Below are 25,018 nucleotides of genomic sequence, written 5' to 3'. Positions count from 1 at the left end.
CCCAGGGCTCAGTGCCCCCAATGCCAGCATGCTGGGACACCTGCCCTCTCTCTACCCCAGGCCAGGCCACTCACGAGGCAGTGAGAGTGGAGTTAAGCAGCAAGGTGGTCCTGATTCGGTAGAGCTGGGCCAGCGTCAGCTTCCTGTGTTGGGCAGAGATCCCTGGGGGGTGCTCAGGTTGGACCCTGGGTGAGGCTCCCAAGGGCAGTTCTCTGCTCCTCCTGGCAGGTCCTTCAGGCTCCCCAGCCGGGCAGGTGGTTCTGCCCTCCATCTCTGATGGCTGGGAGCCACTGCCAGGGCTTGGTGCCCCCCCACAATTCCAGCTGGATCCAGCGTCCTGAGGGGAGCCCTGAGTCCTAGTGCCTGTGGCAGCTGCGGCCAAGCAGAGTTCCGACAGGCTGCGGCTGGGGACTGGGGGCACTCCATGGGTGGTGGCCCCTGACAGCAACTGAAGGAGGCTAGCCTCAGATTTGGACTTGAGCAGGTGGGGCAGACGGGGCAGCAACTGGACAGGGGTGCGGCGGCGTAGGCGGGGCGAGGGTGGGGGTGAAGGGGCTTGTGGTAAATCTGGGGGCTGGGGCGCTGGTTCCGTCATAGGAACTGGGGTCATAAAGTCTTGCAAGGAGGTGGGGGAGAGGGTGCCATAGGCGGAGTCCATGGAGCAGGAGCAGCCATCCCCGGGGCCCAGGGGTAGCAGCTCGCTGGTAGGCGTGATGGATGAGGCAGTGGTACTGAGAGACATCTCGTCTGACTGGGAGCTGAAGGGGCCGCCCTCGAACTCAGGAGAGGACAGAGCCTCCCCAGGCTCCACCACAACCATGGCCAGGGTCTCTGTGGAGCCATCCGAGGCACTGTGGGGCCAGGAGGAGAGAGTCAGCCCAGACAAAGGATACCTAGCTGGCCCAGTACAGCCCTGTGCTGGGCAATGCAGAGGTTTACAGCCTCTGCCCTCCCTTCAACTGAAGCTCAGAGATGGCAAACGTGGCACATGCCCCAGATCCCCTAACTCCTGTGCCCACAACAGACATCAGTAATGGCACCTGTCACCATCACAGAGCTCTTTCCTATTAGACACAGCCTGAGAGTCCTCAGCTCAGTTCCAGGCAGCTGCTAATGAGTCAGAATTGGCTGTCAAATTGAAAATCCTTTACCATCCCCGCCTGGACTCTGGTGGAAGACAGAACCCACACCCATTTCCTGCTGGGTTCACAACGTGAAGCCATTCAGGGGAAGGGGTCAGAGCTGGGCCCTGCCCAGTGTCTGTGGCCTTGGGGTCAGGAGTCCTGGGCTGCAGAGCCTGCCCTGCCCTGGACAGCTGGGTGGTCCTGGGCAAGCATACCAGTGCTGGGAGTCCAGGCTGTGGCTGCTTCTGCGCAGGATGGTGGGCGAGCTGGCAGCCGAAGTGCTGCTGTCCCCACCTTCCTCCTCCTCCTCGTCTTCCTCATCCTCCTGCTCCTCCTCCTCCTCCAGGCTCTGCAGGTGCTGCTGGCCGCCCGAGTGCTCCTGTGCATGCAGCTGCTGCAGCTGGTTCTGCAGGCGGGGTGGCGGGGCACGGGGCAGAACGGGCTGTGAGCTGCCGTCCTCGCCAGGCTGCCCTGCCCACAGCACATCACTCTGCGCTCACCTGGGCATTGTAAATGGAGTCCACCCAGCCACGGCACAGAGCCTGGCCGCTGGCCTGGAAGGTGTAGGCCCCCACAGCACTGTGGAACTCGTTCAGGTAGATGAGCAGGAAGGAGCCTAGTTAGGAAGAGAGCGAATCAGTGTCAGCTAAGGCCCTGCTCATCACAGCCCTTGTTCAGAAGCAGGGGGTGGGCTTCTCACCAGGGTCCCGCAGCTCCCGGCACACAATCTTGTCTACTAGCAGTGGTGGCCTGATGACCTTGGTCCTCTCAGCCTTCTTCACTGCCTTGGTCACCAAGAGAAGGTCCGTGAAAAGGAAGCAGTACACATCCATCTGGGGGGAAAAGGGGGGCAGGAGAGGCCAGGGGTCAGAGCCAGGGTCCTGGGGCCTCAGGCAGGGACCCTCAGCTTGTCTGCTGCAACACCTCCTCCTGGGGGTACTCAGACTTTGTCAAACACCTCCCCTGCTCCCATCACCATGAACCTGAGAACAAGATGATTTTCTTTCATCAAGCTATATACTTGTGACTTATTTCAATTAAAACTTGACATTAAAGGGGAAATGGGAGGCCCAGCCAGAATGGCTCAGTGATTGAGCATTGATCTATGAACCAGGAGAGCACAGTTCAATTCCAGGTCATGGCACATGCCCAGGTTGCAGGCTCCATCTGCAGCAGGGGGCGTGCTGGAGGCAGCCAATCAATGATTCATCATTGATGTTTCTCTCTCTCTTTCTCCCTCTCCCTGAAATCAACAAAGACATATTTAAAAAAGGAATAAACTTTAAATAAAAAAAATAAAAAGGGGACATCTAATACTTTCAACAATAAAGATAAATTAAAAAAAAAAAAGAAGGGAGGTAATTTTAAAATCATGATTTGCAGGCTCTGGGTTACACCGCACCTGAAGGATTACTAGCTTGGTAGCAAGGGTCTGGGTTGTTCCTGGCCTGCTAATGGCAGGTGTCCCCTCCCTCCCTCCCTCCCTCCCTCCCTCCCTCCCTCCCTCCCTCCCTCCCTCCCTCCCACCAGAAACCCACATGACATCAAGTTGACAAGACAGGTAGCCCATGGGTTGTGACCATGCTGCTGAATTTGTAAAGAGTAAACTGCAGGCAGGCAATCATCCCTCATACAGTCACAAGGTCACTAGTTCTTTTTTTTTTTTTTAATATGTTTTATTGATTTTAGAGAAAGAGGAAGGGAGAGGGAGAGAGAAACAGGGATGAGAGAGAAACATCAAACATTGATTGGCTGCCTCCTGCACGCCCCCTCCCAGGGATTGAGCCTGAAACCTGGGCATGTGCCCTGACCAGGAATCAAACCTGTGCCCGCTGGGTGCATGGGAGGACGGACGCTCAACAAACTGAGCCACACAGGCTGGGCAAGGTTACTAGCTCTTGAATCACCACCCAACTGACTGGGCAGCTAAGAACCACCGACTACACCCAGGAGGTGCCCAGGAAGGGGTGTTCCAAACCTGCAGGGCAAGAGGGGGCAGGGCAGGGGCCCTGGGTATGGGGTGGCCCCTAGAATCACCTTGCTGTCCTTCCCCTCCTTCATCCTCAGGCTCCCTTCCAACAGCAGCTGACGTGTCTCCTCAGGGGAGGCACCGGGGATGGGCGCTGTCAGGTCCAGGTGCAGAAATTCCTTCAGGAGCTGGGGGTGAGAGCACAGGTGTGGGAAAGGTCAGGGTCTGACTTCCCATCTCAGCGAGGAGTCCTCACGCGAGATTTTAGCCGAGCCCACGTCTGCCAGTTTGGCCCTCCCTCCCTCCCAGCAAGGCCAGGCCGCCCACCTTGTCCACCTCATCGTTGCTGCCTTCCACCACCTCGTAGGCGTCGATGCGGCTCACCACGGCCGCCAGCCGCTGCCGCTCCTGTCGCTGCCGCATGCACGCGTTCACGTGGTGGATGAAGCGTTCCACCGAGCTGATCTGGGGGCGGGCGACGGCGGGTTCAGGCCCAGGGTCAGGGACCCGCCCGCCAGCCACAGAGGGAACCACGCCGCCCTGGTTACCATGGTGACCACGGCCTCCTTCGTGCGAGGCTCGTCAGTCTTCCTCAGCACCGACTTGAGCAGCAGCGGGTACTTCGTAAGCCGCTGGTGGGGCTTGGCCAGCATGTCGCTCAGCTTCAGCCGCTGGCACTGCGGGTGCTTCTCGGCCCACTGAGGCGGGAGGCGGGGGCGGGGCTCAGGGCAGGCCCCGCCCATGGCCCAGGCCCCGCCCCCTGCCAACACCTGCGCACCAGCAGCCAAGGTGGGTCCTGCGCCTCCGCCCACCAGCCAGCCGGGCCATCCCTCACCGTCACATAGGCCCGGAAGAGGTCGTTGTCGCGCAGCAGGCCTCGCATGTACTCCATGCAGCCCTCCTCCTCCATGCAGTAGCGGATGTAGGGCTTGAAGAGAGAGCCGAACTGGCGCGGGGAGGAACAGGCACCGGTTACCTGATGCCCCCTGCGGGCTGGCCCGCACAGCTCTTCCATACCGCTCTTCTGTGGCCACCCCACGGGGTGGCGAGCTTAGCATCCCTATGTTCCATATGAGGAAACTGAGCCCCCGCGAAAGTGACTACCCTCGGCCAGGTAGCAAGGGTATAGACGGCCAGGTGGGGTTCCAACCCGGGCGACCGACTCGGAATTCCTCGCGTCTGACCACTAGGGGTCGTGCAGAAGCCACTAGTCCAAAGGAGGTTGGGGTGATGTGGGATCGGCGGCCCAGCCCTGCTTCCGCGTCACCCCCGCCGGTGTCCGGCCCAGCCCGTACCATCTTGAAGCATTTGAGGAAGTCCCCGGGCTGCAGCAGCGCCCGTGTGCGCCGGGCCTTCTCCAGCACCGGCGCCATCACACTGCCCCACAGCCCGCGGTGCAGGCGCGCGATCTCCGGGATGTTGCTGAACAGACGCTCCGCCTCCACCTGCAGGGGGCGGGGGGGCCGGAGGTGCGCTGGGTCCCGCCCCTGGCCCACCCCGCCGGTCAGCCCCGCCCCCTCCAGCCCCGCCCCGTACGTCCTCTCCCTTTCTTCAGCCCCTTCTGCATCCCCGCCGGCTGACGCCAAGCCCGGCTCTCCGACCACTGGGCCGCTGGTCCCGCCCTCTTCCAGCCCCGCCCCATCCGCCTCCGCCCTGGCTTAAGCCCCGCCTCTAAGACCCTCACCCCACCCCACCCCCAACCCTCTACACCGCTGGCAGGCTCTCCCCCTCCCGGTACTGTCCCTGCCCCCAGGCCCCTGAGTACCTCGCACAGCAGCCCAGACTCTTGCAGGTTGAGGAGGCAGCACAGGAACAACTGTGGGGGTATAGGGCGCTGCAGCTTGGGGGTCCCAGTCCCAATGCCCCACCCAGATTTTTAGGCTCCCCTCTATCCCTTACCCCTCCAGGGAGGCCCTGAGGCACCCAGGGACAGAAAGGGTTCACCTTCTGAGGAAATGCCCAACCCCCATGGCCCACTAGAGAGTCGACCTGCCCAGGCCCCCCCACCTGAAGGGGGAAGCTTGCAGCCTGTAACACTCTCCACCTCTGCCCTGGCTCAGCCTCTGGTTTCAGCTCATAGGGTGCTTTCCTTGGATCCCCAAGCCCAGGACAGGTGCTCCCCCCAGGTCCAAGTCCCTACATACACACTCCCCAGTGCCTACCCACTCTGTCTCCGCATTCTAGGGTGCGGGCTGCTGGGCACCTGGCACACAGAAGGTGTTCAGGAATAGCCGTTGAACAAGTGAGTCAAAGGATGAGGCCTGTGTTAATTCAGCTCAACCCACCAAACCTACTAGAAGCCCCCTCCCATGTGCCCAAGCTGTGGGAATTACCTCCTCCCCAGGGTGCGGTCCTTCTCTCGCTTTCCTTCCCCATTTTGTAGACTGGCCCTACTCTTTCTGCAAAGGCCTTAACTCTGCTGGGGGACACGGCACCCAAAGGAAGTCATGGGAAGCAGATGGGGTGGCCACGGGCCGTGTGGCCCCACACTCACGTTAGTGATCACCCGCAGTTTCTTAATGTAGGAGGCCTCTGTGTGCAGGAGCTCCCACACTGCCTCCTGCTGGTGGCACTGCCTCCGGGTCAGCTTCTGTGGGAAAGGCAGGGGTAGGCCAGGAGCCAGAGTTTGCAGGGATGGCCAGGGAGGGGAAGGGTGAGCTACCTCACATGTAACCTCCTTTTCCCGGTAGCGACACGAGCTCCCCAGATTCCTCCTCTGCCACTAAGACATCTAAATGGCACACTACAATTTTACTTTGCCTCAATTTCCCCAAAGTGGGTTAATGAGGACATCAGCCTGACAGGGCTGTCCTGTGGAATATCCTGTCCCTGGGTCCTCAGAAGGGTCCCCTGAAGTGGGGGGGCAATGTACTCCTTTCCCAGAAGAGGGAGGAAGAGGGCTGTGGGTGGCACCCACCTCGTGCCCATCAATGAGCTCCCGCCAGCTGTCCTCCAGCCGCAGGTAGGCATTGCCCTCCTCCTCTTCCTCATCCCCCTCTTCCTCCCATGAGTCGTGGTCAAAGCGCAGCCTCCGGGGCAGCCTGGGCAGCCCAAAGAGGCCATAGGCGTGCAGCTTGCCCTCCAGCTGCTCCATCTTGTCCACCTCCTGGAAGGAGACCAGGGTCAGGGTTAGGGGTCAGGGCCGGCCCGCTGCCCTGCCCCAGGGCCCATGGGACCACATACCCGGCCGAAGGCGCTGGCGCTGGGGCCTGAGCTGAAGAAGCCGCTGAAGCGACTGGCGGCCCGGTTCTTCCAGCTGTCGTTGCCGCCACTGCTACCACTGGGCAGAGAGCAGCTAGAAGGCATGGGGGGCTCCTGCCCAGGGATGCTCGCCTCCCCCAGGAACTCCGACATGTTCTTTCGGCGGCGGCCAGGGGCCTGGCCAGGGAGGGGTGGTTCAAGGCCAGCCCCACTGTGGCCCCCACAGCCCCACCCCGCAGTGGGTTTCCTGGACCTCAGGCCAGTCTGGGATGTGTGAGGATCTCTGCAGCCCACCCTGGGATGCCACTGCTTCCGAGACCCACACATGCTCTGAGGGCTGGAAGATCCAAACATAGATGCACCTGGACCACTCCCCAGCCACCCAGCCACAAACATGGAGCAGGTGGGGAGAAACACCCAACACACACACTCGGATGCACTTAAAAGCACAACTCCAAGGGAATCCACAACACTCATGCACACAGCCAGTGAGTGATATATGAAGTCCCACTTCTCACGCAGCAGCTGCTTGTACACACACTCCCTGGGCACTAGCAGACTCTCAGAGACCAGCCCACCACCTTAGAGGGCACCCTATTTTCAGAGCAAGCCCCATTTTCCAGAAGGGGAGATTAAAGCTCCAAGGGGAAGCAGTGAGGAGCCCAGCTGACCTTCCCTGAGGCCCTTCCCCACCCCTCCTCCTCACCAGGATGTCCAGACTCTCCCGGCGGGTCTGGGGGTCCACACGCTCCAGGGCTGGTGGCCCGGCCCCAGCTGGCCGCAGGATTGGCAGACTCAGGGACTTGGAGTCCTTCACTCCCTGCTCCACCTTCCCCTCATCCCCTGGCTTGGCTGGAGCGGCATTAGGGGGCAAGGAGAGGTCGTCAACACCCAGATCTGGTGCGGAGACTCTGATCCTCTCTCTCCCAAGGACCCAAACCAAGGCCTAGCTGCCTTCCCCTGAAGCCCCGCCCTGCCAGCACTGGCCACCACCGCCCAGCAGAGACACCTGTATGATAATGAGCCTGCTCAGGGCCATTGCCAATGGGAACCTGAGCCTGGGAAGAAGCGCTCATCTCCAGGAGGCCCAAGCAGGCCCCAGCCACTCTCCCACTCAGCCAGCTGCTCACCTTTGACCCGCAGGTAGTGCCCTCCAAACCTGTAGGCCTCGAAGGTGAGGGACAGGGGTGTGTTGGACTGGTCCAGGTAGATATCCACTTTGCCCAGTGCAATGCCCTTCCTTTCAAATATAGGCAGCAGCACCTCCCTGCCCCAGGACAGGAGCTGTGTCTGTGAGGGGGCAGTCACACAAACCCCCACCCTACCCACAGCCCCAGCTCCACCCTGCCTTCTCCCGATGGAAAAGGGAGGTACCCTGGGGGTCACACAGGTAAACACACAGGTACATGTGTGCACATATACACCTGTCCACAGAGGTGTGTCCTGCACACTAGGGACTAGGCCATGCACACAGGGTGGGAATACATATACAGGTGCCCAGGCCCTGTGACATGTTGCCTTACACAGGCCACCACAGTCATATCTGCAGGAGACTGAACCTACCCACAGCCCACTTCCACACTTAGACCCAAGCCTTACCCCAGTGATTTCTTCTTCATGGCTGGCACGATCTCTGTCTCGATGTCCACATTCAGGTCAAATTTCAGGGTGAAGCACTCCTTGCTTGGGTCCTGAAAGGACATAGGTCTCAGCTTCTGTGCCCCTTTCCCCTCCCTCCCCACCCCAGGGTCCAGAAGGGGAACCCCAGCAGGGGAGTAAATGCAGGGACTCCCCAGCCCGCTTCAGTCCCAGGGAGGCTGTCAATGTCCCTGCTGCCTGAGGGAGGAGCTCCTGGAGCATCCCCCACCTAGCTAAGGTGGGCAGCGCTGGGCTGCAGGGCGGGGTGGCGAGGGAGGGACACAGTGGGCTCCATCCTTGGTCCTGGAGTTCAGAGCAGACATGCCCAGCCTCAGGGATGGAAAGGAAAGGGCCCAGAAGAGGCAGAGGCTATCAGGGCCCTCTGCAAGCCCTAAGGCTCCTTACATCAGTGTGTCTTCTCCGGGCTTTCTTCTTGGAGAGTTTCAGGCCTGTGCTCTTCCGGTCTCTGCAGGGCAACCAGTGAGGACAGAGGTTGGAAACACAGTGGGTTCTCACCAGAGTGTGTTGTGAGTGGGCCCTGCCTGTCTACCCACACCTCAGTCACCCCAGGTGGCCAAGCAACTCAGTTGCCCTCAGGCAGGCCGGGGCCCAGGAGGGGCTGTGTGCCCTCTGGTGGCCCATACAGGAATCACACCCAGTGGTACCTATTCAGGTGAAGCCCTGGGGACTGGCCCAGGCTAGGTGGCCTCCTCCAGGAATCAGGCAGCCACAGGGGACAGGGAGAGGTCCCCAGTCAGCCCTTCTGAAGCTTCTGTTCCCTGGATCTCTGATCTGAGACCCCTCAGGTATCTTCTCTGCCCACCTACCCCTCACCTACCCTTTGCCATCCGCAGAGCTTTCCTCCTCCTCTTCCAAGTCCACTGCGGGGCTGGTGCGTGGGGGACATGACCGGGTGGACACATTCCGGGCCAGGACAGAGCCTGTGGAGCAAAATGGGAGTGGGGTTGTGCCTCTTCCCTCCCTGGCCCCCTCCTCAGCCTTCCAACATGTTCATCTCTAGAGGGATCGTTGCCTGCTACTGATCCTGTGCCCCCGCCCCCAAACTAGCTAGGGCCCTTTGCTTCTGTGAGGAGAGGGGCTTGGTCACTGCTTATCATCTATTCACCCCCAGACTCAAAAAGACACAAGAGCCCTGAGATGACGCTTCAGGTGATATCCTGCTCTCAATACAAGTCAACCAGCAGCCTCTGTGAAATAGAGGTAAGGAAGCCAGATTCTCGGATTGTTGCAGGAAGGGACCAAGGTCCAGGGCTCTTTCTCTCGGACCTCCCCTCCCCCATCCCTGTGACTGTACCCAAAGTCCCAGGAGGCCCTGGCAGAGGGGCAGAGTCTTTTTGTGCCTCTGACCAGCTGAGAAAGGAGACAAAAGGTTGGCACCCCAGCACAACCAGTTGGCGGTGGGCCTGGGCCAGGTCCCTATTCAGCAGGAGGGGTTTCTTGTTTCCTGCTACAAGTTCCTCTGACCTGCCCACTCCAACCTCACTCCCACCTCACTGCCTCTGCTCCTGGCTGGAAGATTTGCCCAAAAGTCCCTGTCCGAGGACAAGAAGAAAGGGACCTTCTCCATGCTGGTCCCCATCCAGGGGCAGGGCAGCTGTGGGAGGTGTAGACCCAGCACCTATCAGAGACAGGTCTGTTCTCAAGATGGGGTACAATCCCCAGCCTTTTCCCTCATTAAAAAACTTGTAGAACAAAAGGAACTGAAACATACTTGAGTTTCATCGTTTACAGTTGACTCTTGTCCTTCTGATGGCTCTGTCACAGTTCTAACAGTTACCAAGACACAGTGACCCCAAACAGGGAATTTGGGGCAACCCTGAGAACTCTAGGGGCCAGGCTGGGTACCTCCGATCTGTGCTCACCTTGCGGGGGCAGGTCAAAGCGCACGTGCCCATCATAATGCATGGTGCTGTGGAACTTGCTGTCACAGGTTTCGCAGAGGTTGAGGGGTCCCCGGCGGTGCAGCTGCTGGCAATCGGCGTGATGGCATACCTGTGCAGCAAAGGATGGGAGGTGGGTTAGACTGTGGCCGAGACCACGGCAGGGCCCAGGTGGGCTCCTGGCCCCTAAGGGGCTGCTCTTCATTTACAACCATCCTTTCCCCACGGGTGCTTCATGCTCAGTAATTCATTCAACAACTGTTTCGCAAGCACTTACTATGTGTCCATTCTGAGGGACGCAGAGAAAAGCAAAGCCCTGCCCAGTAATGCAGTGCCAAGGGGCAGACTTTGAGTGAGTAACCACAAGGCGGGTGCTACCAGGGCCTCTTCCTGGGGCACAGGCAGAAAGGACACCCAAAATTGAAGTTCAGGGCTGCTGTTTGGTTTGACCAGCGCAGTGTTTGAATCAGAATGTCCCTCTTGCCTCCCCGCCTGGAGCCTCTGTCCTTGGTTCTATGACCTATCTGGCCCCTGAATAGCTAAGATTCCTAAATAAGGTAGGAAGGGGGCTATGGAGGCTTCAGGGTACCCATGTGTGTCCATGTAGTTGCTTAGTGACATGGTCCCAGATTTACCTTATCGCCCTAGCCTATGCTCTCCCCAACCGCCATGGATGACTTTCCTATCTTCTCCCCATCCTCCAACCCCCCACAGCTCACCCCTAACACTCTCCTGGCAACTCTGCTTCCTACCTTCCTAGGGAAATGGAAGCCATCAGAAGACGATGGTCCACGAGCTCCTACCACCACATCCACCCACCTGCCCTGGGCTTGGCCCTGCTCCAATCCCAGCCATCTAAATGGATGCGTTTCCCATACAGGAGCTGATCAAGGTTTTGCACATGCATTTGGTTGTGTTTGGACATTCATTTAAGAATAAATGCCCTGCCCTGGCCGTGGGGCTCGGTTGGTTGGGGTGTCATCCCATACACCAAAAGGTTGCGGGTTAGATTCCCAGTCAGGGCACATACCTAGGTTGCCGTTCTATCCCCAGTTGGGGTGCGTACAGGAGGTGACCGATTGATGTTTCTCTTTCACACCGATGTTTCTCTCACTTTCTCTCTCCCTTCCCCTCTATCCAAAATCAATGAAACAAAAAAAAAACAAAACACATATCCTCAGGTGAGGATTTTTTTTTAAATTAAAAAAAAAAATGCCCCCCCCCCTTTTTGGTCTCTTATGACACAAATTTTTAAAAAAATCCTCACCCAAGGTTATTTTTCCCATTGCTTTTCAGAGAGAGGGGAAGGGAAGGGAGAGGGAGGGGGAGGGAGAGGGGGAAGGGGGAGGGAGAAGGGGGGAGAGAGAGGGAGAGAGAGAGAAACATGGATGTGAGATGTGACAGAGACACATCAATTGCCTCCCAACCAGGGCCGGGGATGGAGCCTGCAACCGAAGTACATGCCCTTGGCTGGAATTGAGCCTGGGACCCTTCAGGCCGAGGGCCGACGCTCTAACCACTGAGCCAAACTGGCCAGGGCAACAGTGAGATTTTTGAAGGGTCTGAGCCAGTGGTCTGGCAGGAAGCCCCTCCAGGTGGATTTGCCTGGAGGACTGCAGGAGTTGCAGGGTGAGCATCTGGGCAGGAACACGAGAGAGCTGGGTGACCTCACAGTGCACCTACGATGCCAGATCATTTGGGGACCTTGCTGTCCTTTGTAAAGTACCTTTTTCTCTATGTAATGAATAAGTTGTCTGTGGAGTGACACTCAGATATCCTGTTTCCCAGCAATCTCACACTTCTGGGCTTTAGTATTCATTCAAAATTTCTGCCTATTTCTCTCACATCAATGTTTGTTTCTCCCTCCCCCACTCCCCTCCCCCTCTCTCTAAAAATCAATAAAAACATATCCTGGGTGAGGATTTGAACCCCCCCCACACACACACACAAGAAAAACTTCTGCCTAAATCAACTGTTACTACGATGACTAAGCTGGAGATTTCCTGATTCCCCCATTCTCTCTCTGACCCTCTCCCATCAAGTGTTCGCCCCCTTCCCATCACAGCAAACTTATTCTTCTCGTGTCCCCAGTGACTTCCACGTTTCTAAGTCCACTTGTCTGTTCTCACAGGACCCAGCATCTGACATCGGTGGTCTGTTTGACACCGTTTCTTACTGGGTCTCCAGGTCCCATGTTCCGCTCCCACCCCCTTCTGTGGACCCCTTCTCAACTTTACTCCCAACAGCTAGTGTCATGACTGCAAACACCTTCCACAGGCTGAGGGCTCCCAGAGTTAAATCTCCAGGCAGCACCTCATCTAGGACACCAGACCAATCTTCTCGCCTTTTTTTTTTCCCATTGCTTTTCAAAGAGAGTGGGAAAGAGGGAGAGAGAGAGAGAGGGAGAGAGGGAGAAAGAGAGAGAAACATTGATGAGAGAGACACATTGATTGGTTGCCTCCCGCATGTGCCTCAACCAGGGCTGGGGATCCAACCTGCAACCAAGGTACATGCTGGAATTGAACCTGGGACCCATCAGTCTGAGGGCTGACTCTCTAACCACTGAGCAAACCAATTAGGTCCAGACCTACCTTCTCCCTTCTCCCCTTGATTCTAACAAGCATCTCAAACTTCTCCAGGCGGCTCCATCCACCTCAATCAATCCAATGCCTTCTAGTTGTGTGTTAAGGGTTGACTGTGGCCCTCAAAAAGACAGGTTCAGCCCAGCTGGGTGTGGCTCAATGGCTGAGCATCGACCTATGATCCAGGAGATGGAGGTTCGATTCCCAATCAGGGCACATGCCTGGGTTTCGGGCTCAATCCCCAGTGGGGGGCATGCAGGAGGCAGCCAATATTCAATGACTCTCTCTCTCCCTCTCCCTTCCTCTCTTTGAAACCAATAGAAGATACATTAAAAAAAAAAAAAAAAAAAAAGATAGGTTCAGCCCTAACTCCCAGAACCTTAGAACGTGACCTCATTTGGAATAGGGTCACTGCAGATGCCATTAGTTTAGATGAGGTCACACTGATGTCTGTAATCATAGAGCATAGACTACGGAGTAATCACGTGACTGCTGTCCTAATAAGAAAAGACAGAGACTTGGAGACATGGGGGAGAGACCACGTGACAACAGAGGCAGCAATTGGAGTGACACGTCTATAAACCAAGGAGCAGGTGGGCCTCTAGGAGCTGAAAAAGGCAGGGAAGGTGCCTTCAGAAGGTGCACCTCCCTGCACACACCTGGATTCCAGACTTCTGGCCTCCAGAACTGTGAGAGAACAAACTTCTGTTGCTCTAACCTTTAGAGTCTAAAGCTACCCAGTTGGTGTCAATTGTTACAGCAGCCTCGGGAAACTAATTCATTAAGACAGAAACCCTGGCCTGCCTTCCACCTTTGATCTTTCTGTTACACCTCCCCAGAGTCAGTCCAAAAATTTTCCGCCTTTATTTAACATCAGTAGCTTCAACCTGGCCAAGTTCTCCAGCACCGCCCCCTGGCCCCAGCCCTCCCACCCACCCCTCAGCTGGATGTTAAGAATCGCCTCGTAACCCTAACCATCTCCCTATTTTCATCTCCACCCTCCAGCCTGGTCTCTGTGACACCACAGTGGACCCTGTTCAAAGAGGAGGCACACACACCCACTCAAAACCCTACAGTGGCTTTCCACGTCACTCGAGTATGGGGACTTCACGAGCCCCCCCGCCCTGCTCCTCTGTCCTGGCTCACTCCGACCCTCGACCTTCACATTAGGCGCACTCCCACCTCTGAGCCTTGGACCTGCTAGTCCCTCAGCTGAAACGCTTTTCCTCAGATACTGAAATGACACGTTCCCTCCCTCCCTGCAGGTCTTTGCTCCAAAGTCACCTTCTCACCCTTCTCAGGTTTCAGCACCACCACATTCCCTCTCCTCTCTGCACCTTTTCTCTCCTTGGCACTGTCCACCATCTAACATCGCGTGTTTCACCTTGTCCCCACACCTTGTCCGCCCTGCTAGGACAGCGACTCACTGCCCTATCTCTAGTCCTACCCACTCAACCAATGTTTCTTAGTTAGGGCGATGGAGGGTTGCTGACGAGTTTTTGGCTGGTAAGAACCCGATCAGAAATTTTCAAGATGATAGCCTGGACAGTAGAGACCATGGCCAAAGGGAGGAGGGAGGTGGGGGGAAAAGGTCTAATCTGCACTTATATTGTGGTCACCCCTGTGCCTGGGGCTGTGCTAAGGGCCCCTCACCCCAGGAAGCAGGGGCTCTGATTGTCCCTGCTTTACAGAGGAGGACAGTGAAGCTCAGCGAGGTTAATAAGTAACTTGTCTAAGGTCACACAGCCAGTGGAGCCAGGACTGAACCCAGTGTGTATAGCTCTAGGTCTCAGGTTTTCAAATTCACACCATCTCCTGGGTGCCTGAGAGCGGACAGTGGAGTGGGGGAGGCTGGCACGGGGTCAGCTCGGGGCTATGGAGACAAGAGAAAATCAGTAGTAGTTTGATATTCGCTGATTTGGTTCCTGTGTCCCTCCACTCCTCCATTGGACAAAGAAGTGGCAGAAGAGGAGGGCACCTGCTCTAGGGCACTGGCCCCAGGCAGGCAGCTGTGGACATTATGGCCTAGGTTCCCGATGGCAGGCTGAGTGCCAGGCACCCCCAATTCCAAGTGGTCTTCAATGGTGTTCTCAGGCTTTGAGGTAGGACTGAGGGGCTCCCTTCAACCAAAGCAGCTATTTTTATCTACTTAATCTAAAGAAAGTGTAAAAACCACCATCCTCAGCCTCAACTCTGCCTGCCCCTAACTTGAGGTCCCCAGGGCATGCTGACAGAGAGTCTGGTTTTGCAGGTTCTTGTACCCCCCAGCTGCAAGCATCTTCTCTCTTGACAATGAATCTGGGGAAGGTACCTGCCCTACTTTAGCCCTTCTTCCCAGGAACCCCCCAGTCAACCAGCTCTGCAACCCTCTCGCCCTCTGAGTCCAGCTTGGCCGCCAGCCTGGCACAGGTGCCCCCTCTGACCCCTTCCAGGCTTCTCGAGATTTCCCTGACAGCTTCATTTGCTCATGCCAGGCTTGGCACTGGGAGTTGGGGCTGCAGACCTACGAGTTACCCAGGCCCTGGCCTCACAGTGGGTGGAGGGTGACATGGCAGGAGCCACCCTAGGTTGTAGGGGACCTGTGGAGGGTCTCTGGGACCCTTCCAGTCCAAGTCCCTAGTTCTGTGCCACAATCTCATTTTTATACCAATCCAATATATAGCTAGATTTTACAGAAAGAGTCACTTCTTATGGCAGATTCAGAATTCACCAAATATTTACTGAGCACCTACTATGGACCCACTTGTGGAGGCACTGGGCTCCCTGGGGAGGCTTGGGAAGGCATTTCCCAGCACTGTGGGCTTTGGTGAGCATCACCACCACAGTTCCTCCCCCGCCTATTACTATTATTACTAATACTAGTACTACTAATGATGGGAGCCTGGGCCCAGCCCCCCAAACTCCTCTACCTCCAGGCTCCCTGCAGCCCCCCCCCCCCCCCCCCCCCCCCCCCCCCCCCCGACACCAGGGGCGTGTGAGGTTCAGGCCCAGGATCCTCAATCCAGCAGGTCTGGTTGAGGCTGAAGTTCTGGGACCCCCAGGGAGAACCACAAGCCCCGCTGGGAGGCTGCAGCTGGGTGGGCAGCGCCCCCTGCACTGTCTGCTCCCCCACCCCCTCTCCCATCTCCATCGCCAAACCACAGGGTCTCCCACAGCTTGCTCCAGGGGCAGGGTCTCCCCAGTGCTCAAGCAGGGTAGCCCCTTTCCCTCCTCTCAGACCCAGGTGCCTACTTAGCCCTCCTCCCTGTGCCCACCATTCCCACCCTCTGAGGGCAGCGGGGAGGGGCAGCAGGGGTCCAGGGACCACAGTCCCCAGGACAGGGCTCAGTGCGGAGAGCGCCAGCGCACCGGACGGTGCACCCAGGTCCCACTGCAACTCCCACGGCGGCGTAGGGACCAGAGCTTTATAAATACAGAGGGGGCCCTGGGAAGGCACGGTCGAGGGATGGGACACCAGAAGTGGCCTCCCCCCTCCCCCAAGGACGGGGGCCGGAGGCGGGAGCGAGAGGGCTGTGGCAGGGCCTGGGCAGAGGAAGGAAAGGGGGAGGGGTGGCCAGGGCTGGCCCGCCACCCACAGGTGTGTCCGGAGGCAGCCCCAGACACAAAAGACCAGGGTGGCCGACCCTCCTCCGCCTCCGGGTCGGGTCTCCTCGGTGGCCGGTGGGAACACACTTCTCAGGGCCCCACGCCCCCCCCCCCCCCCCAATGCGCGCCCGGATCGGGGGCTCGGCCGCCGCGTGCCCCATCCCGCCCCGGAGACGCGCCCCACCCCTGCCCCGACTCCCCGAGCCCCATACCTGGCCTTCCCGCTCGCGGGCGTGACCCCCGGCCCAGGAGGGCGCAGAGTCCCAGGAGGGCACCCCGGGGCTGGGCCTGGAGGCCGCGCGGCGCCCGGAGACGCCGGGGCCCGTCCCCATGGCGGCCGGAGGAAGCGGCGGTTTGCGCCGCCCGCCGGACAAAGCGCGGAGCCCCGCTTCCTGCCATTGTGCGGCCGCGCCCGCCCCAGGCCAGCGCTGGGACCCCGGGGGCGGGGGGGTCGGGAACACCCCACCCCACCCGCCGCGTCCGGGCCCCGCCCCCGCCAGCCCCGGGCCGCCGCGCTCACCCCCGGCCCCCGCCCCGGTGCCACAGCCTCCGGCTCAGTGTCCCTCTTGGACCTGCTCCTCCCGGGGGAGCTCCCCGAATACTGGTGGCAGAAGAGGGGGGGACCGAGACAGGGACACATTCCCCTCCAGAACCCAGACCCCGCTCCCTATGCAGCCCCGGACACCACCCTCTGCTCCGACCTCCAACTTCCCAGGCACAGATCCTGCGCTCAGAGGCCCTCCCGAGGGTCATCTAATGGCCCCACCACCCAACGGCCCCCGCCTCGGAGGCTGAGACAGGGACCCCGCTCCCACTGCTAAGGGGCCGGGGGACACAGGTGAAGGGGGCGGGGAACAGGCGGAGGCGCCGCGCGCAGAGGGCCGAGAGGGAGTCCTTCGGGCGCCCCAGGAGTGAGGCAGGTGGGAGCGAGGCGGGTCAGGAAAACCCCGCAGCCCAACTCCGCTTTCCCGGAGGTCCCTGCTGCTCCGGGGGGGGCTGCCGCGTGCCCCACCGCCAGGGGGCGCTCATCAGCGCCCTACAAGAGGCCCACCAGGATGGGGTGTGGTGCTAGGGTCCCCACTGTAGGGGGTGAAACGCTTTTAAAAAAAAAAATCCTTACCCAAGGATACTTCTTCCATTACTTTTCAGAGACGGTGGGAGAGCGCGAGAGAAAAACATCGATATGAGAGAGACACATGGATTGATTGCCTCCTGACCAGGGCCAGGATGGAGAGGTACTTTCCCTGGGCCACAATCGAACTCGGGACCCGTCAGACCAAGGGCCGAAGATCTAACTACTGATCCAAACTAGCTAGGGCTCAAAACGCTTTTACACTCATTCCCAGGAGGCGGGAGCGGACATCATTACCTACACCCATTGTGGGGAATAAGGTGACATAAAAGTCCACAGGCAGGACTGGAACCTAGGCTTCTGACTTGGGGGTTCTGGAATGGCCTCCTTGGGACACTCAGTACCCATGGGGTGAGGGGACCGTGCTGTCATCAGCCGGCCTACCCCTTAGAAAGCTCCTTCTCAGTCTGGTTCCACTGGGAGAGAGGGTGAGGAGGGGGGCTGTGTCTGAAGACGGTTCTGAGGAAGGCTGCAGTTTCTCAGGGGCTGGGAGGTTCCAAGGGCTGCCTCCACTCCCAAAGCCTGAGTCATTCACTGTCCACAACACAGGCAGATCTTTTGAAAACTAATGCCTGGCCAGGCTGGGAGTGGCTCAGCGGTTGAGCATCGACCTAGGAACCAGGAGATCGAGGTTCGATTCCTGGTCGGGGCACATGCCCGGGTTGCGGGCTCGATCCCCAATGACCCTCTCATCATCATTGGTGTTTCTATCTCTCTCTCCCTCTGCTGCCCTCTCTCTGAAATCAATAAAGATATATTTAAAAAAAAAACAAAAAAACTAATGCCTGATCATGTCATGTCACCTCCTCCCCCTGAAAATTCTCCAGTGGCTTAGAATAAAATCCCAAATGGCCTGGCTCCTACCTCACCTCCCAGCGAGACCACATGGTGGTCCATCACGCTGGCCTCCTTCCTCCCTACAACTTGCCCAGCTCAGTGCCTGCACATCTGCGTTCTCTGTCTGGAACACCATGTGCCCTTGATCTTCCAACAGCTGGCACTGTGCCCCAACCTAAATGCTACCTCCCAGGGAGGCCTTCACCCTCCTCTCAAAATAAATAGCCCCTCACCCTCCCACGTTCAAATCTCTTAAATTGAATTCTTTCCTCCTAAGCATTTATTACCACCTGAAGTTATTTTATTTCTTTGATCACTTCTTATCACTTTTCCTGTTAGAATACCCTCTACAGAGGCCAGGGACCTTGGCTGTCTTGCCCACACTACATCCTCAACACTTACACAGTCCTGGCACACAGTAGGTGCTCAGCATAGACTAGATGATGACTGGATGAATGAAGGCAGAGGAAGGGTCTTCATGCCAGGGAAGGTCTTGGCTTGGGTGTCCCTTCCTGCTGCCAATGGTCAACAATGGCCTCCCCACTGCCTGACCACAGATTCTCTCCTTCCTCCCAGCATCCACGACCTTGGGCCTGCTGACCTGGGTAGGTCAGTTTCCACCTCAAATCCTACTGGTCTTGCCCAGACCCTCTGCCCCTGCTACTACCCCATAGGCTAGCATCTGAGCCCTCCCAAGTGCAAGGCCTGTACCAGGAGTTTGGGTCTGCAAATACTGTTCACTCTTTTCCAGGATCCTGAGGAGGAGATACTGTTACTATCTCCATTTGAGGCTTGGGAATGTTAAGTGACTTGCCCCAAAGTTACCAGCTAGGAAGTGGGAGAACAGATGCCTGTGCTTTGTACCACTCTCCATGTCTCAGGCACGGGGCGGCAAGAGGTGCTGCAGCAGTGCCTCAAGGTCTGCCCCCTGGGAGACAGGGCAGATTCCAAAGCCAGCATAGGGGAACCCACTGGCCTGGGATTACCAGGTCGGATCCAATGGAGACTGCCAGGGCTGGGATAGGGCAGGTGACTGGAAGTCACCCTAGTGACCAGGCCCTGGCCATCCCTAAGTCACACTCCTGCTTGGGTCCTCCAGCCAGGGAAGGGGCTGCTCCAAAAGAGTCAGGGCCCTGCTGTGCCAGGGCCAAGAGTGCAGGGTTAAGGAGCCCACAGAGTTGGGGAGGAAAGGAGGCCCCGGCCCTGTACCAGTAGACGGAGGAGCCCTCTGCAGATTCCTGGTTCCCACCTCCTCTCTACAAGACAGAGCTGAAATAGTCCATGCCCTATAGCAGGCCCAAGCGGTCCCAGCCTCTGACTCGCTGGGGAGGGGGCCCCTCCCCAGCCCAGCCCCAGCTCCAGGCTCATGAGTCAGGACCGGCTTGTTGAAACTGATACCCAGAAACCAGATGCTGGGCTGATGAATAATGGAATCTCCAAGGCAAGACCCCCCTACACTCCCCCCTTAGCACCACCTCCCCAGCCCCACAATGGTTGGGGCCCCGTCCTGGTCTGCAGTGGGTAAGGGAGCTCTCTGTCCAGGAGAGACCAAAGGTCTGGGTCAAGGTCTGGGGCCAGCTCTGTGCTCTGCCCACAGCAGATGAGCCTGGCATCAGAAGCTGGGGCTCCCTGGCTGGAGGGACACCCGTGCCTAAGGGCTTCACACTTGGGCTAAGATCCCCTGGGAGCTTACCAGCCCCAAGGCCTCATCTGGCACCTTGGAAATCCAGGGGTGGAGGCTGCATGCGTGGGCAGGTCAGCCAGGGCTGGGCCAGTTCTGCCAGGCTGCTCTCCTCATTCCCAGCGGCCTACCCAACTCCTCCCTTCCGCTAGGCCTGGACCTCACCCCTTGTCCTTTGGGTTCTGGGGCCCACCTGGAGGCAGAGCCTGCCCTAAAGCCCTGCCCTGGGCAGATAGCAGCAGTGTAGAGAACCTGTCCACAGGCCAGGCTCGCTGCACAGGCCCCAGAAACCAGTGAGGCCCCTTCCTCCCCAGAGAGCAGTCTGAATGGGTGGGATCTAGTGTTAGGGAAAGAGGCAGGGGCTGTGGACCCTGAACATCACCTCCTACCCTGTCCCTGCATAAATGTGCCTGACCCTGGAGCCCAGGACCCTAGCATCGCAGCCAGTGCCTTCTCCTGGCACCTTTCTCCAGCACCAGAGAGAAGGCTCCTTGGGCGGAAATGGGGAGAGGATGCATGCCTGGGCTGCAGACCTGTGCCTGGGGCCCACCTAACCCTGCCCTTACCCATCTGTGCAAAGCAGGCACTGGCCAGTTCTCTAGAATTTCTGTCTAGGGATGGCTGCTGGGTCCTAATGTGTGCCTGGACCTTGGCCAAAGCGCAGAGGAATAGTAAAATCTGCCTAGAGCTGCCCTAACTTGGGGAAAGTTATTGGGGAATCTGTGGGGCCCAGGGACCCCTGGCCTCCATTTCCCAGCCTTTGATGAAGGCTGGCAGGGCCTCTCCTGGGTTGTCTGTCTCTCTCCCTCTCCCATCATCTTCCCCCCAGCCACCCCACAGACTGAGGCACACTCTCTCGCCCCCTGTCGGCCTCCGGACGACTTTCTGCCCGGGAGCAACTCTCAGACGCCCAGATGGGGCAGGAGCCTCCTAACCACCCTGCAACAAGGCCCCTCCAGGCAGCAAACCTCACATACAGCTGAGACTGCACAGGCTACTTATGGCCCTATCTTGGGGCCCTATCTTGGAGCGGATTACCCTCTAGAGTCACCGAGGCGGAGGCAGGCACTTGGGCCCATTCCACCCTCAGAGGTAGAGCCCATTGATACCCACCTGCGGGCCTGACACTGCGAGGGACTTTCCACTCCGGGTCTGTCCATTAATTTAGGGTGAGTCTTGGGCCCCAGATCCGTGCTCCGCCCCCCTCCCTGTCAACACCCCAGCTTCCGGGTAAGACTCACCTAGGGACATGGGTCTCCTCCAGTAGCTGGAACTCAGGCCAAGACTGTCAAATTCCAGGGGGAGCACAGGCCAGGGGTACCAGAGCCACCAGACGGGGCAGGCTCAGACGATCTGCGCCAGCTGGGGGCGCCGGACATAGGGGAATTACGGTAGGTCGGTGCGGGCGCTACCACCTGGGCGGGCCGGGGCGTACCAACGGCTCCCGGGCTGGGAAGGGGGAGTGCCGGGATCCTGGGAAGGGAAGGGCCCAGCAGCGGGCGGCGACCAACCCAGTGGACCAGGGGGTGGCAGGAAGCCCAGCCAGCGCTCAGGGAGTAATCTAGGGTCCGGGCTGCGGAGAGAGGTGGGGAGGCGGTTGTATTGCTCCCGAGGGGTCTGGCCCTTTACAGATCTCTGGAAAGTTCAAAGTCTCTAGCTTTTAACCTGGGCTTGAAGACAGGAATTCGCCCATCCTCGGGAGGCCGCACAGCAGGAAGCTGTCTTGGTCAGCAAGAGGTGCCTGGGGGTCCAGGCAAAGGGACCTGCAGGCTGAGCCTGCCCTGGGAATCGCCCTAAGCCCTGCTCGCTTATAAATGGTTGGATTCTGAACTGCGCCTCTATGGCGCCCGAGAAACCCGTCTGGCTGTCTCTGTGTCCCCTCTTTTTTCCTGGCTCATACATGGCATGGCTGCAAAGGGGGCCATTCTGCCCTTTGGTGGTTTCCAGCTTCCCTCTCCACTACGAACTGGGAGTGCATGGACTGCATGGGGATACAGGGGCACTGCTGAGGAGGCAGGCAACCTTGCCCCAAGCACATCTTCCCCCTTCCCTTGAGGTGGGCGCAGTGACCCCGGCCACCCTAGGGCATATTCTGGGCCAGAGTCTCAGGGAGCCTCAATTCAGGCTCACCTTCATTTTCCCAATCATAGACCGAATCCCTCAGGCCCCTCACCAAGCCCGGAGGCCCCTCCTAGCAGGTGCTGCCCTCCTTGGGGCTGAGTCCACACTAGGGCAACTTATCCTAGCCAGGTCACATGTATTGGGACCTCTGTATCTGCCTCCTGGGCCAGGTACCCCAGGCCTTCGCCTGTTCCCCCTCTCCCCCCCAAATTACTTAGCCAAAGTCCAGGAATTCCACTCGACTTGCTTCTCTAGTCCTGTCCCTTTTTCCAGGTGCAGACTGGACTGCCACCTGTCTACAGCTGACCAGCATCTAAAAGGACCAGTATCCTCCAGAGAACCCCAGAATCTGGCCATTCTCAAGGGCACCCTGACCTCCCACCTCCTCCCCAAGAGCATGACGCAGGAGAATAGGTGACTACCTCTCCCATTATCAGGCACTACATCCTGCCCATTCTTCCTCCACAGGGATCTCAGATCCACCCCTTCCTCTGCCCCTTGTCCACTGGTCCCCATCTGGCCACCCCTCCCCTTGACACACACATACACCCCCATCCCTGCCACCTCACAGCCCATTGTTAAGCTGGGAGGGAACTCTGAAGTCAGCAAATCCAATTTGTACTCTCTCTGCTTGAATACTTCTAGGCAGGGGGTGCTCACTACCTATACATCAGCTGTTGCAAACTCTTGCCGATATTGAACGCAAACTCACTTCCCTGCCAGGGACGTTGGGAGCCATGCAGAAAAACTCACCTCCCTTTCCTGACAGTTCCTTAGAAATGGGAGGCCACGAGGGCAGACAGACCTGATATGACTTATCCTGATTAGTCATTTCACCTCCCTGCTTCTGTGTCCTGTCTCTAAAATGGAGACAGGGTGGTACCTACTGCAAAGCAGGGGTGCAAGGACTAGCTGAGGTCCCTGTGGTGAAGTCCGAACGCAGGGCTTGGCATACAGTAGGTGCTGAGTGAGTGGTGGGTACCAGACCATTACCTTTGTCTGAGGATGATGCCCTGAGGGGCCATCTCCAAGATAAACACCCCCAAGCCTTCTGTCCCCTCAAATGTGGTAGCCCAGTGTCCCCAGGGCCAGTGTCAGCCCTCATCCATGTCTCCTTGTGACCTGGGGTGTCTTCAACAGACTTTGACCGAAGAGCCCAGCTGGTGGCTCCCTTGCAGGAGAGCGGGGACACCCATCACATCATCATCACTGGCCCTCCGTGAGGGAGGAAGTGAACACTTCCCCATCTCCCCACAGACTCTGAGAGTTCCACTTGCCCTTGGAACAGAACAGATGCACCATAAACGTGCTCACTGAGCGGGGTTGGCTGGGTCTGGGATGGAACTCTGGGTGGTCTCAGATCTTAGGGAGGGGAAGGAAGGTGAGCCTGAAGGCTGGGGGTTTCTCTCCCCCTCTGTAGAGGGTGGACACATGGTCACAGCTCGCACTGTCTTGAACGCCTACAGTGTGCCACGCTCTGTGCCAAGCACTAAACACACAAGCCCTCTTTCAATCCTCCTCACAACCCATCTGGAAACTGAGGCTCAGAGAGGTGTAGTGACTTGTCCAGGGTCATACAGCTGGAAAGGGGAGGGCTTTGACTCTAGAGCTCACAGATGTGGGCTCCTCTACACGTCTTCACCCGAGGTCTCCAAGGCAGACGGCCCAGATCCCTCACTTGACATCAGGGTGCTCCCCATCCAGCTCTGCCTCCCTCCCCCTATCTCCAAGGCCCTGCTCAGTCCTTTACAGCCCCAACATTCCTCCCTGCTCACTCAGCTTTCCTCCATCTCAGTACCTCCTCATACCTCTGGATGGCAGAGGCCTCCTCCAGGAGGCCCATCCCGGTTACCCCCTGCCCCCAGAGTGAACTCCTGGGGAAGGAAGTAGGGGTGGGGCAGCTGATTCATCTCAGAAGCCTCAGTACCCAGGAGAGTTCAAACAAAACCTCAAGGGTGGGCCCAAAAGCAAAAGGGTCCAGACCTGTTGAAAGATGGCCCTGCTCCAGGGCTGCCTGGCGGCCGGTTTGGCAAAGCCAAGTCCTCACTTCCCCACTCCTGCCAGCAGGTGAGGATGTCAGCTCTAGGAGGGCTGGACCTTTGTTTACTGGGCACCTCTTAAGTCTAGAACTGGGCCTGCTACGGCAGATGCTTACACCTGATTGGGTGAATAAATGAATGAATGTCATCTTCAAAAAGCTACTATATCCTGCTGGCTGTTCCTAGGCTGGCTGGAGGCTGGAGGAGATTGATTAAGAAGGAGGCTCTGGCCCGGCCGGGTGTGGCTCAGCGGTTGAGCATTGACCTAGGATCCAGGCGATCGGGGTTCGATTCCCGGTCAGGGCACATGCCCGGGTTGTGGGCTGCAGCCGATCAATGACTCTCTCATCACTGATGTTTCTATCTCTCTCTCTCCCTCTTCTTTCCGCTCTCTGAAATCAATAAAGATATGTTAAAAAAAAAAAAAAAAAAAAGGAAGGAGGCTCTGGCCCAGCCAGCGTAGCTCAGCAGTTCAACATCGACCTATGAACCAGGTCACAGTTCGAGTCCCGGTCAGGGCACATGCCCGGCTTGCAGGCTCAATCCCCAGTAGGGGGCGTGCAGGAGGCAGCCGATCGATGATTCTCTCTCATCATTGATGTTTCTCTCTCTCTCTCTCCCTTCCTCTTTCTGAAATCAATAAAAACATATATTTAAAAAAAAAAAAGCAAGGATCTTGACCTCACTCGAGGCCAAGTCAGGCTGCATAATGTGGGAAAGTTCTTCCACCTCCCTGAGCCTGTTTCCTCACAGGTCATGCGGGGAAATGCTTTTCTCCTGAGGTTCTCACCAGGGTTCGATGAGGGCCTAACAAACCATCAGGCACATAAGTGTGTTCAGTCGGTGATGGTTGTTATTATCATTAACAATAAGGATATTCTTTGCCCCTCTTTCTCAGTACCTGGGTGTCATTCGCCTCCTCTCACCCTCTCCTCCAGTCACATCCCCTTGGCAAGACCTCTGTACTCCTGCCTGTGGCAGTTCCCCCGTCCTGCTGGCCTATCGATGTTTTTACTTCCACCAGAGGCCACTCTCCAGGATGTACCCCCTGACTAGCCCTCCTCCCTCTGATCACTAAGGTCCCTGAAAGTGAGTCTGTGCCATTTGTCCCAAAGTAGGTCCCACCAGTGACAGGGCTTGGGCTCTCCCCCTGCAGGCTAGGTAACCCGCTGGCTGCCGATGCCAATGTCAGCACTGCTGAGTTCCAG

At 58.0% G+C, this 25,018-nt stretch overlaps 1 protein-coding gene across 8 annotated transcripts in view; it reads right to left on the bottom strand.

Moving 5' to 3' along the window:
- PLEKHG5 (pleckstrin homology and RhoGEF domain containing G5) overlaps nt 1–25,018 on the bottom strand; it is a gene marked incomplete at its 3' end in the record, with an annotated part of 49,788 nt that overhangs the window by 2,004 nt on the left and 22,766 nt on the right. For 3 of the 8 annotated variants that reach the window (XM_081143753.1, XM_081143756.1, XM_081143750.1), the window contains exons 3-21: nt 9,816–9,945; nt 8,771–8,873; nt 8,338–8,398; nt 7,894–7,985; nt 7,425–7,561; nt 7,001–7,146; nt 6,277–6,471; nt 6,011–6,199; nt 5,588–5,683; nt 4,859–4,909; nt 4,389–4,538; nt 3,929–4,039; nt 3,642–3,791; nt 3,421–3,558; nt 3,162–3,281; nt 1,825–1,957; nt 1,625–1,740; nt 1,340–1,530; nt 75–851 (exon numbers count right to left, since the gene is read on the bottom strand). In XM_081143753.1, coding sequence (XP_080999879.1) covers nt 75–851; nt 1,340–1,530; nt 1,625–1,740; nt 1,825–1,957; nt 3,162–3,281; nt 3,421–3,558; nt 3,642–3,791; nt 3,929–4,039; nt 4,389–4,538; nt 4,859–4,909; nt 5,588–5,683; nt 6,011–6,199; nt 6,277–6,471; nt 7,001–7,146; nt 7,425–7,561; nt 7,894–7,985; nt 8,338–8,398; nt 8,771–8,873; nt 9,816–9,945 — 3,086 coding nt within the window. Of the gene's footprint in view, nt 1–70; nt 852–1,339; nt 1,531–1,624; nt 1,741–1,824; nt 1,958–3,161; nt 3,282–3,420; nt 3,559–3,641; nt 3,792–3,928; nt 4,040–4,388; nt 4,539–4,858; nt 4,910–5,587; nt 5,684–6,010; nt 6,200–6,276; nt 6,472–7,000; nt 7,147–7,424; nt 7,562–7,893; nt 7,986–8,337; nt 8,399–8,770; nt 8,874–9,815; nt 9,946–16,212; nt 16,419–20,891; nt 21,039–25,018 lie in introns of those variants that run through there. The other 5 variants (XM_081143754.1, XM_081143751.1, XM_081143757.1 and 2 more) reach the window with 4 other exon arrangements.

The sequence above is a fragment of the Miniopterus schreibersii genome (genome assembly GCF_964146895.1).
Source record: "Miniopterus schreibersii genome assembly, chromosome: 8".
In the NCBI taxonomy this organism is placed as follows: Eukaryota; Metazoa; Chordata; class Mammalia; order Chiroptera; family Miniopteridae; genus Miniopterus; species Miniopterus schreibersii.
This window is presented reverse-complemented; position numbering and strand designations above follow the sequence as displayed.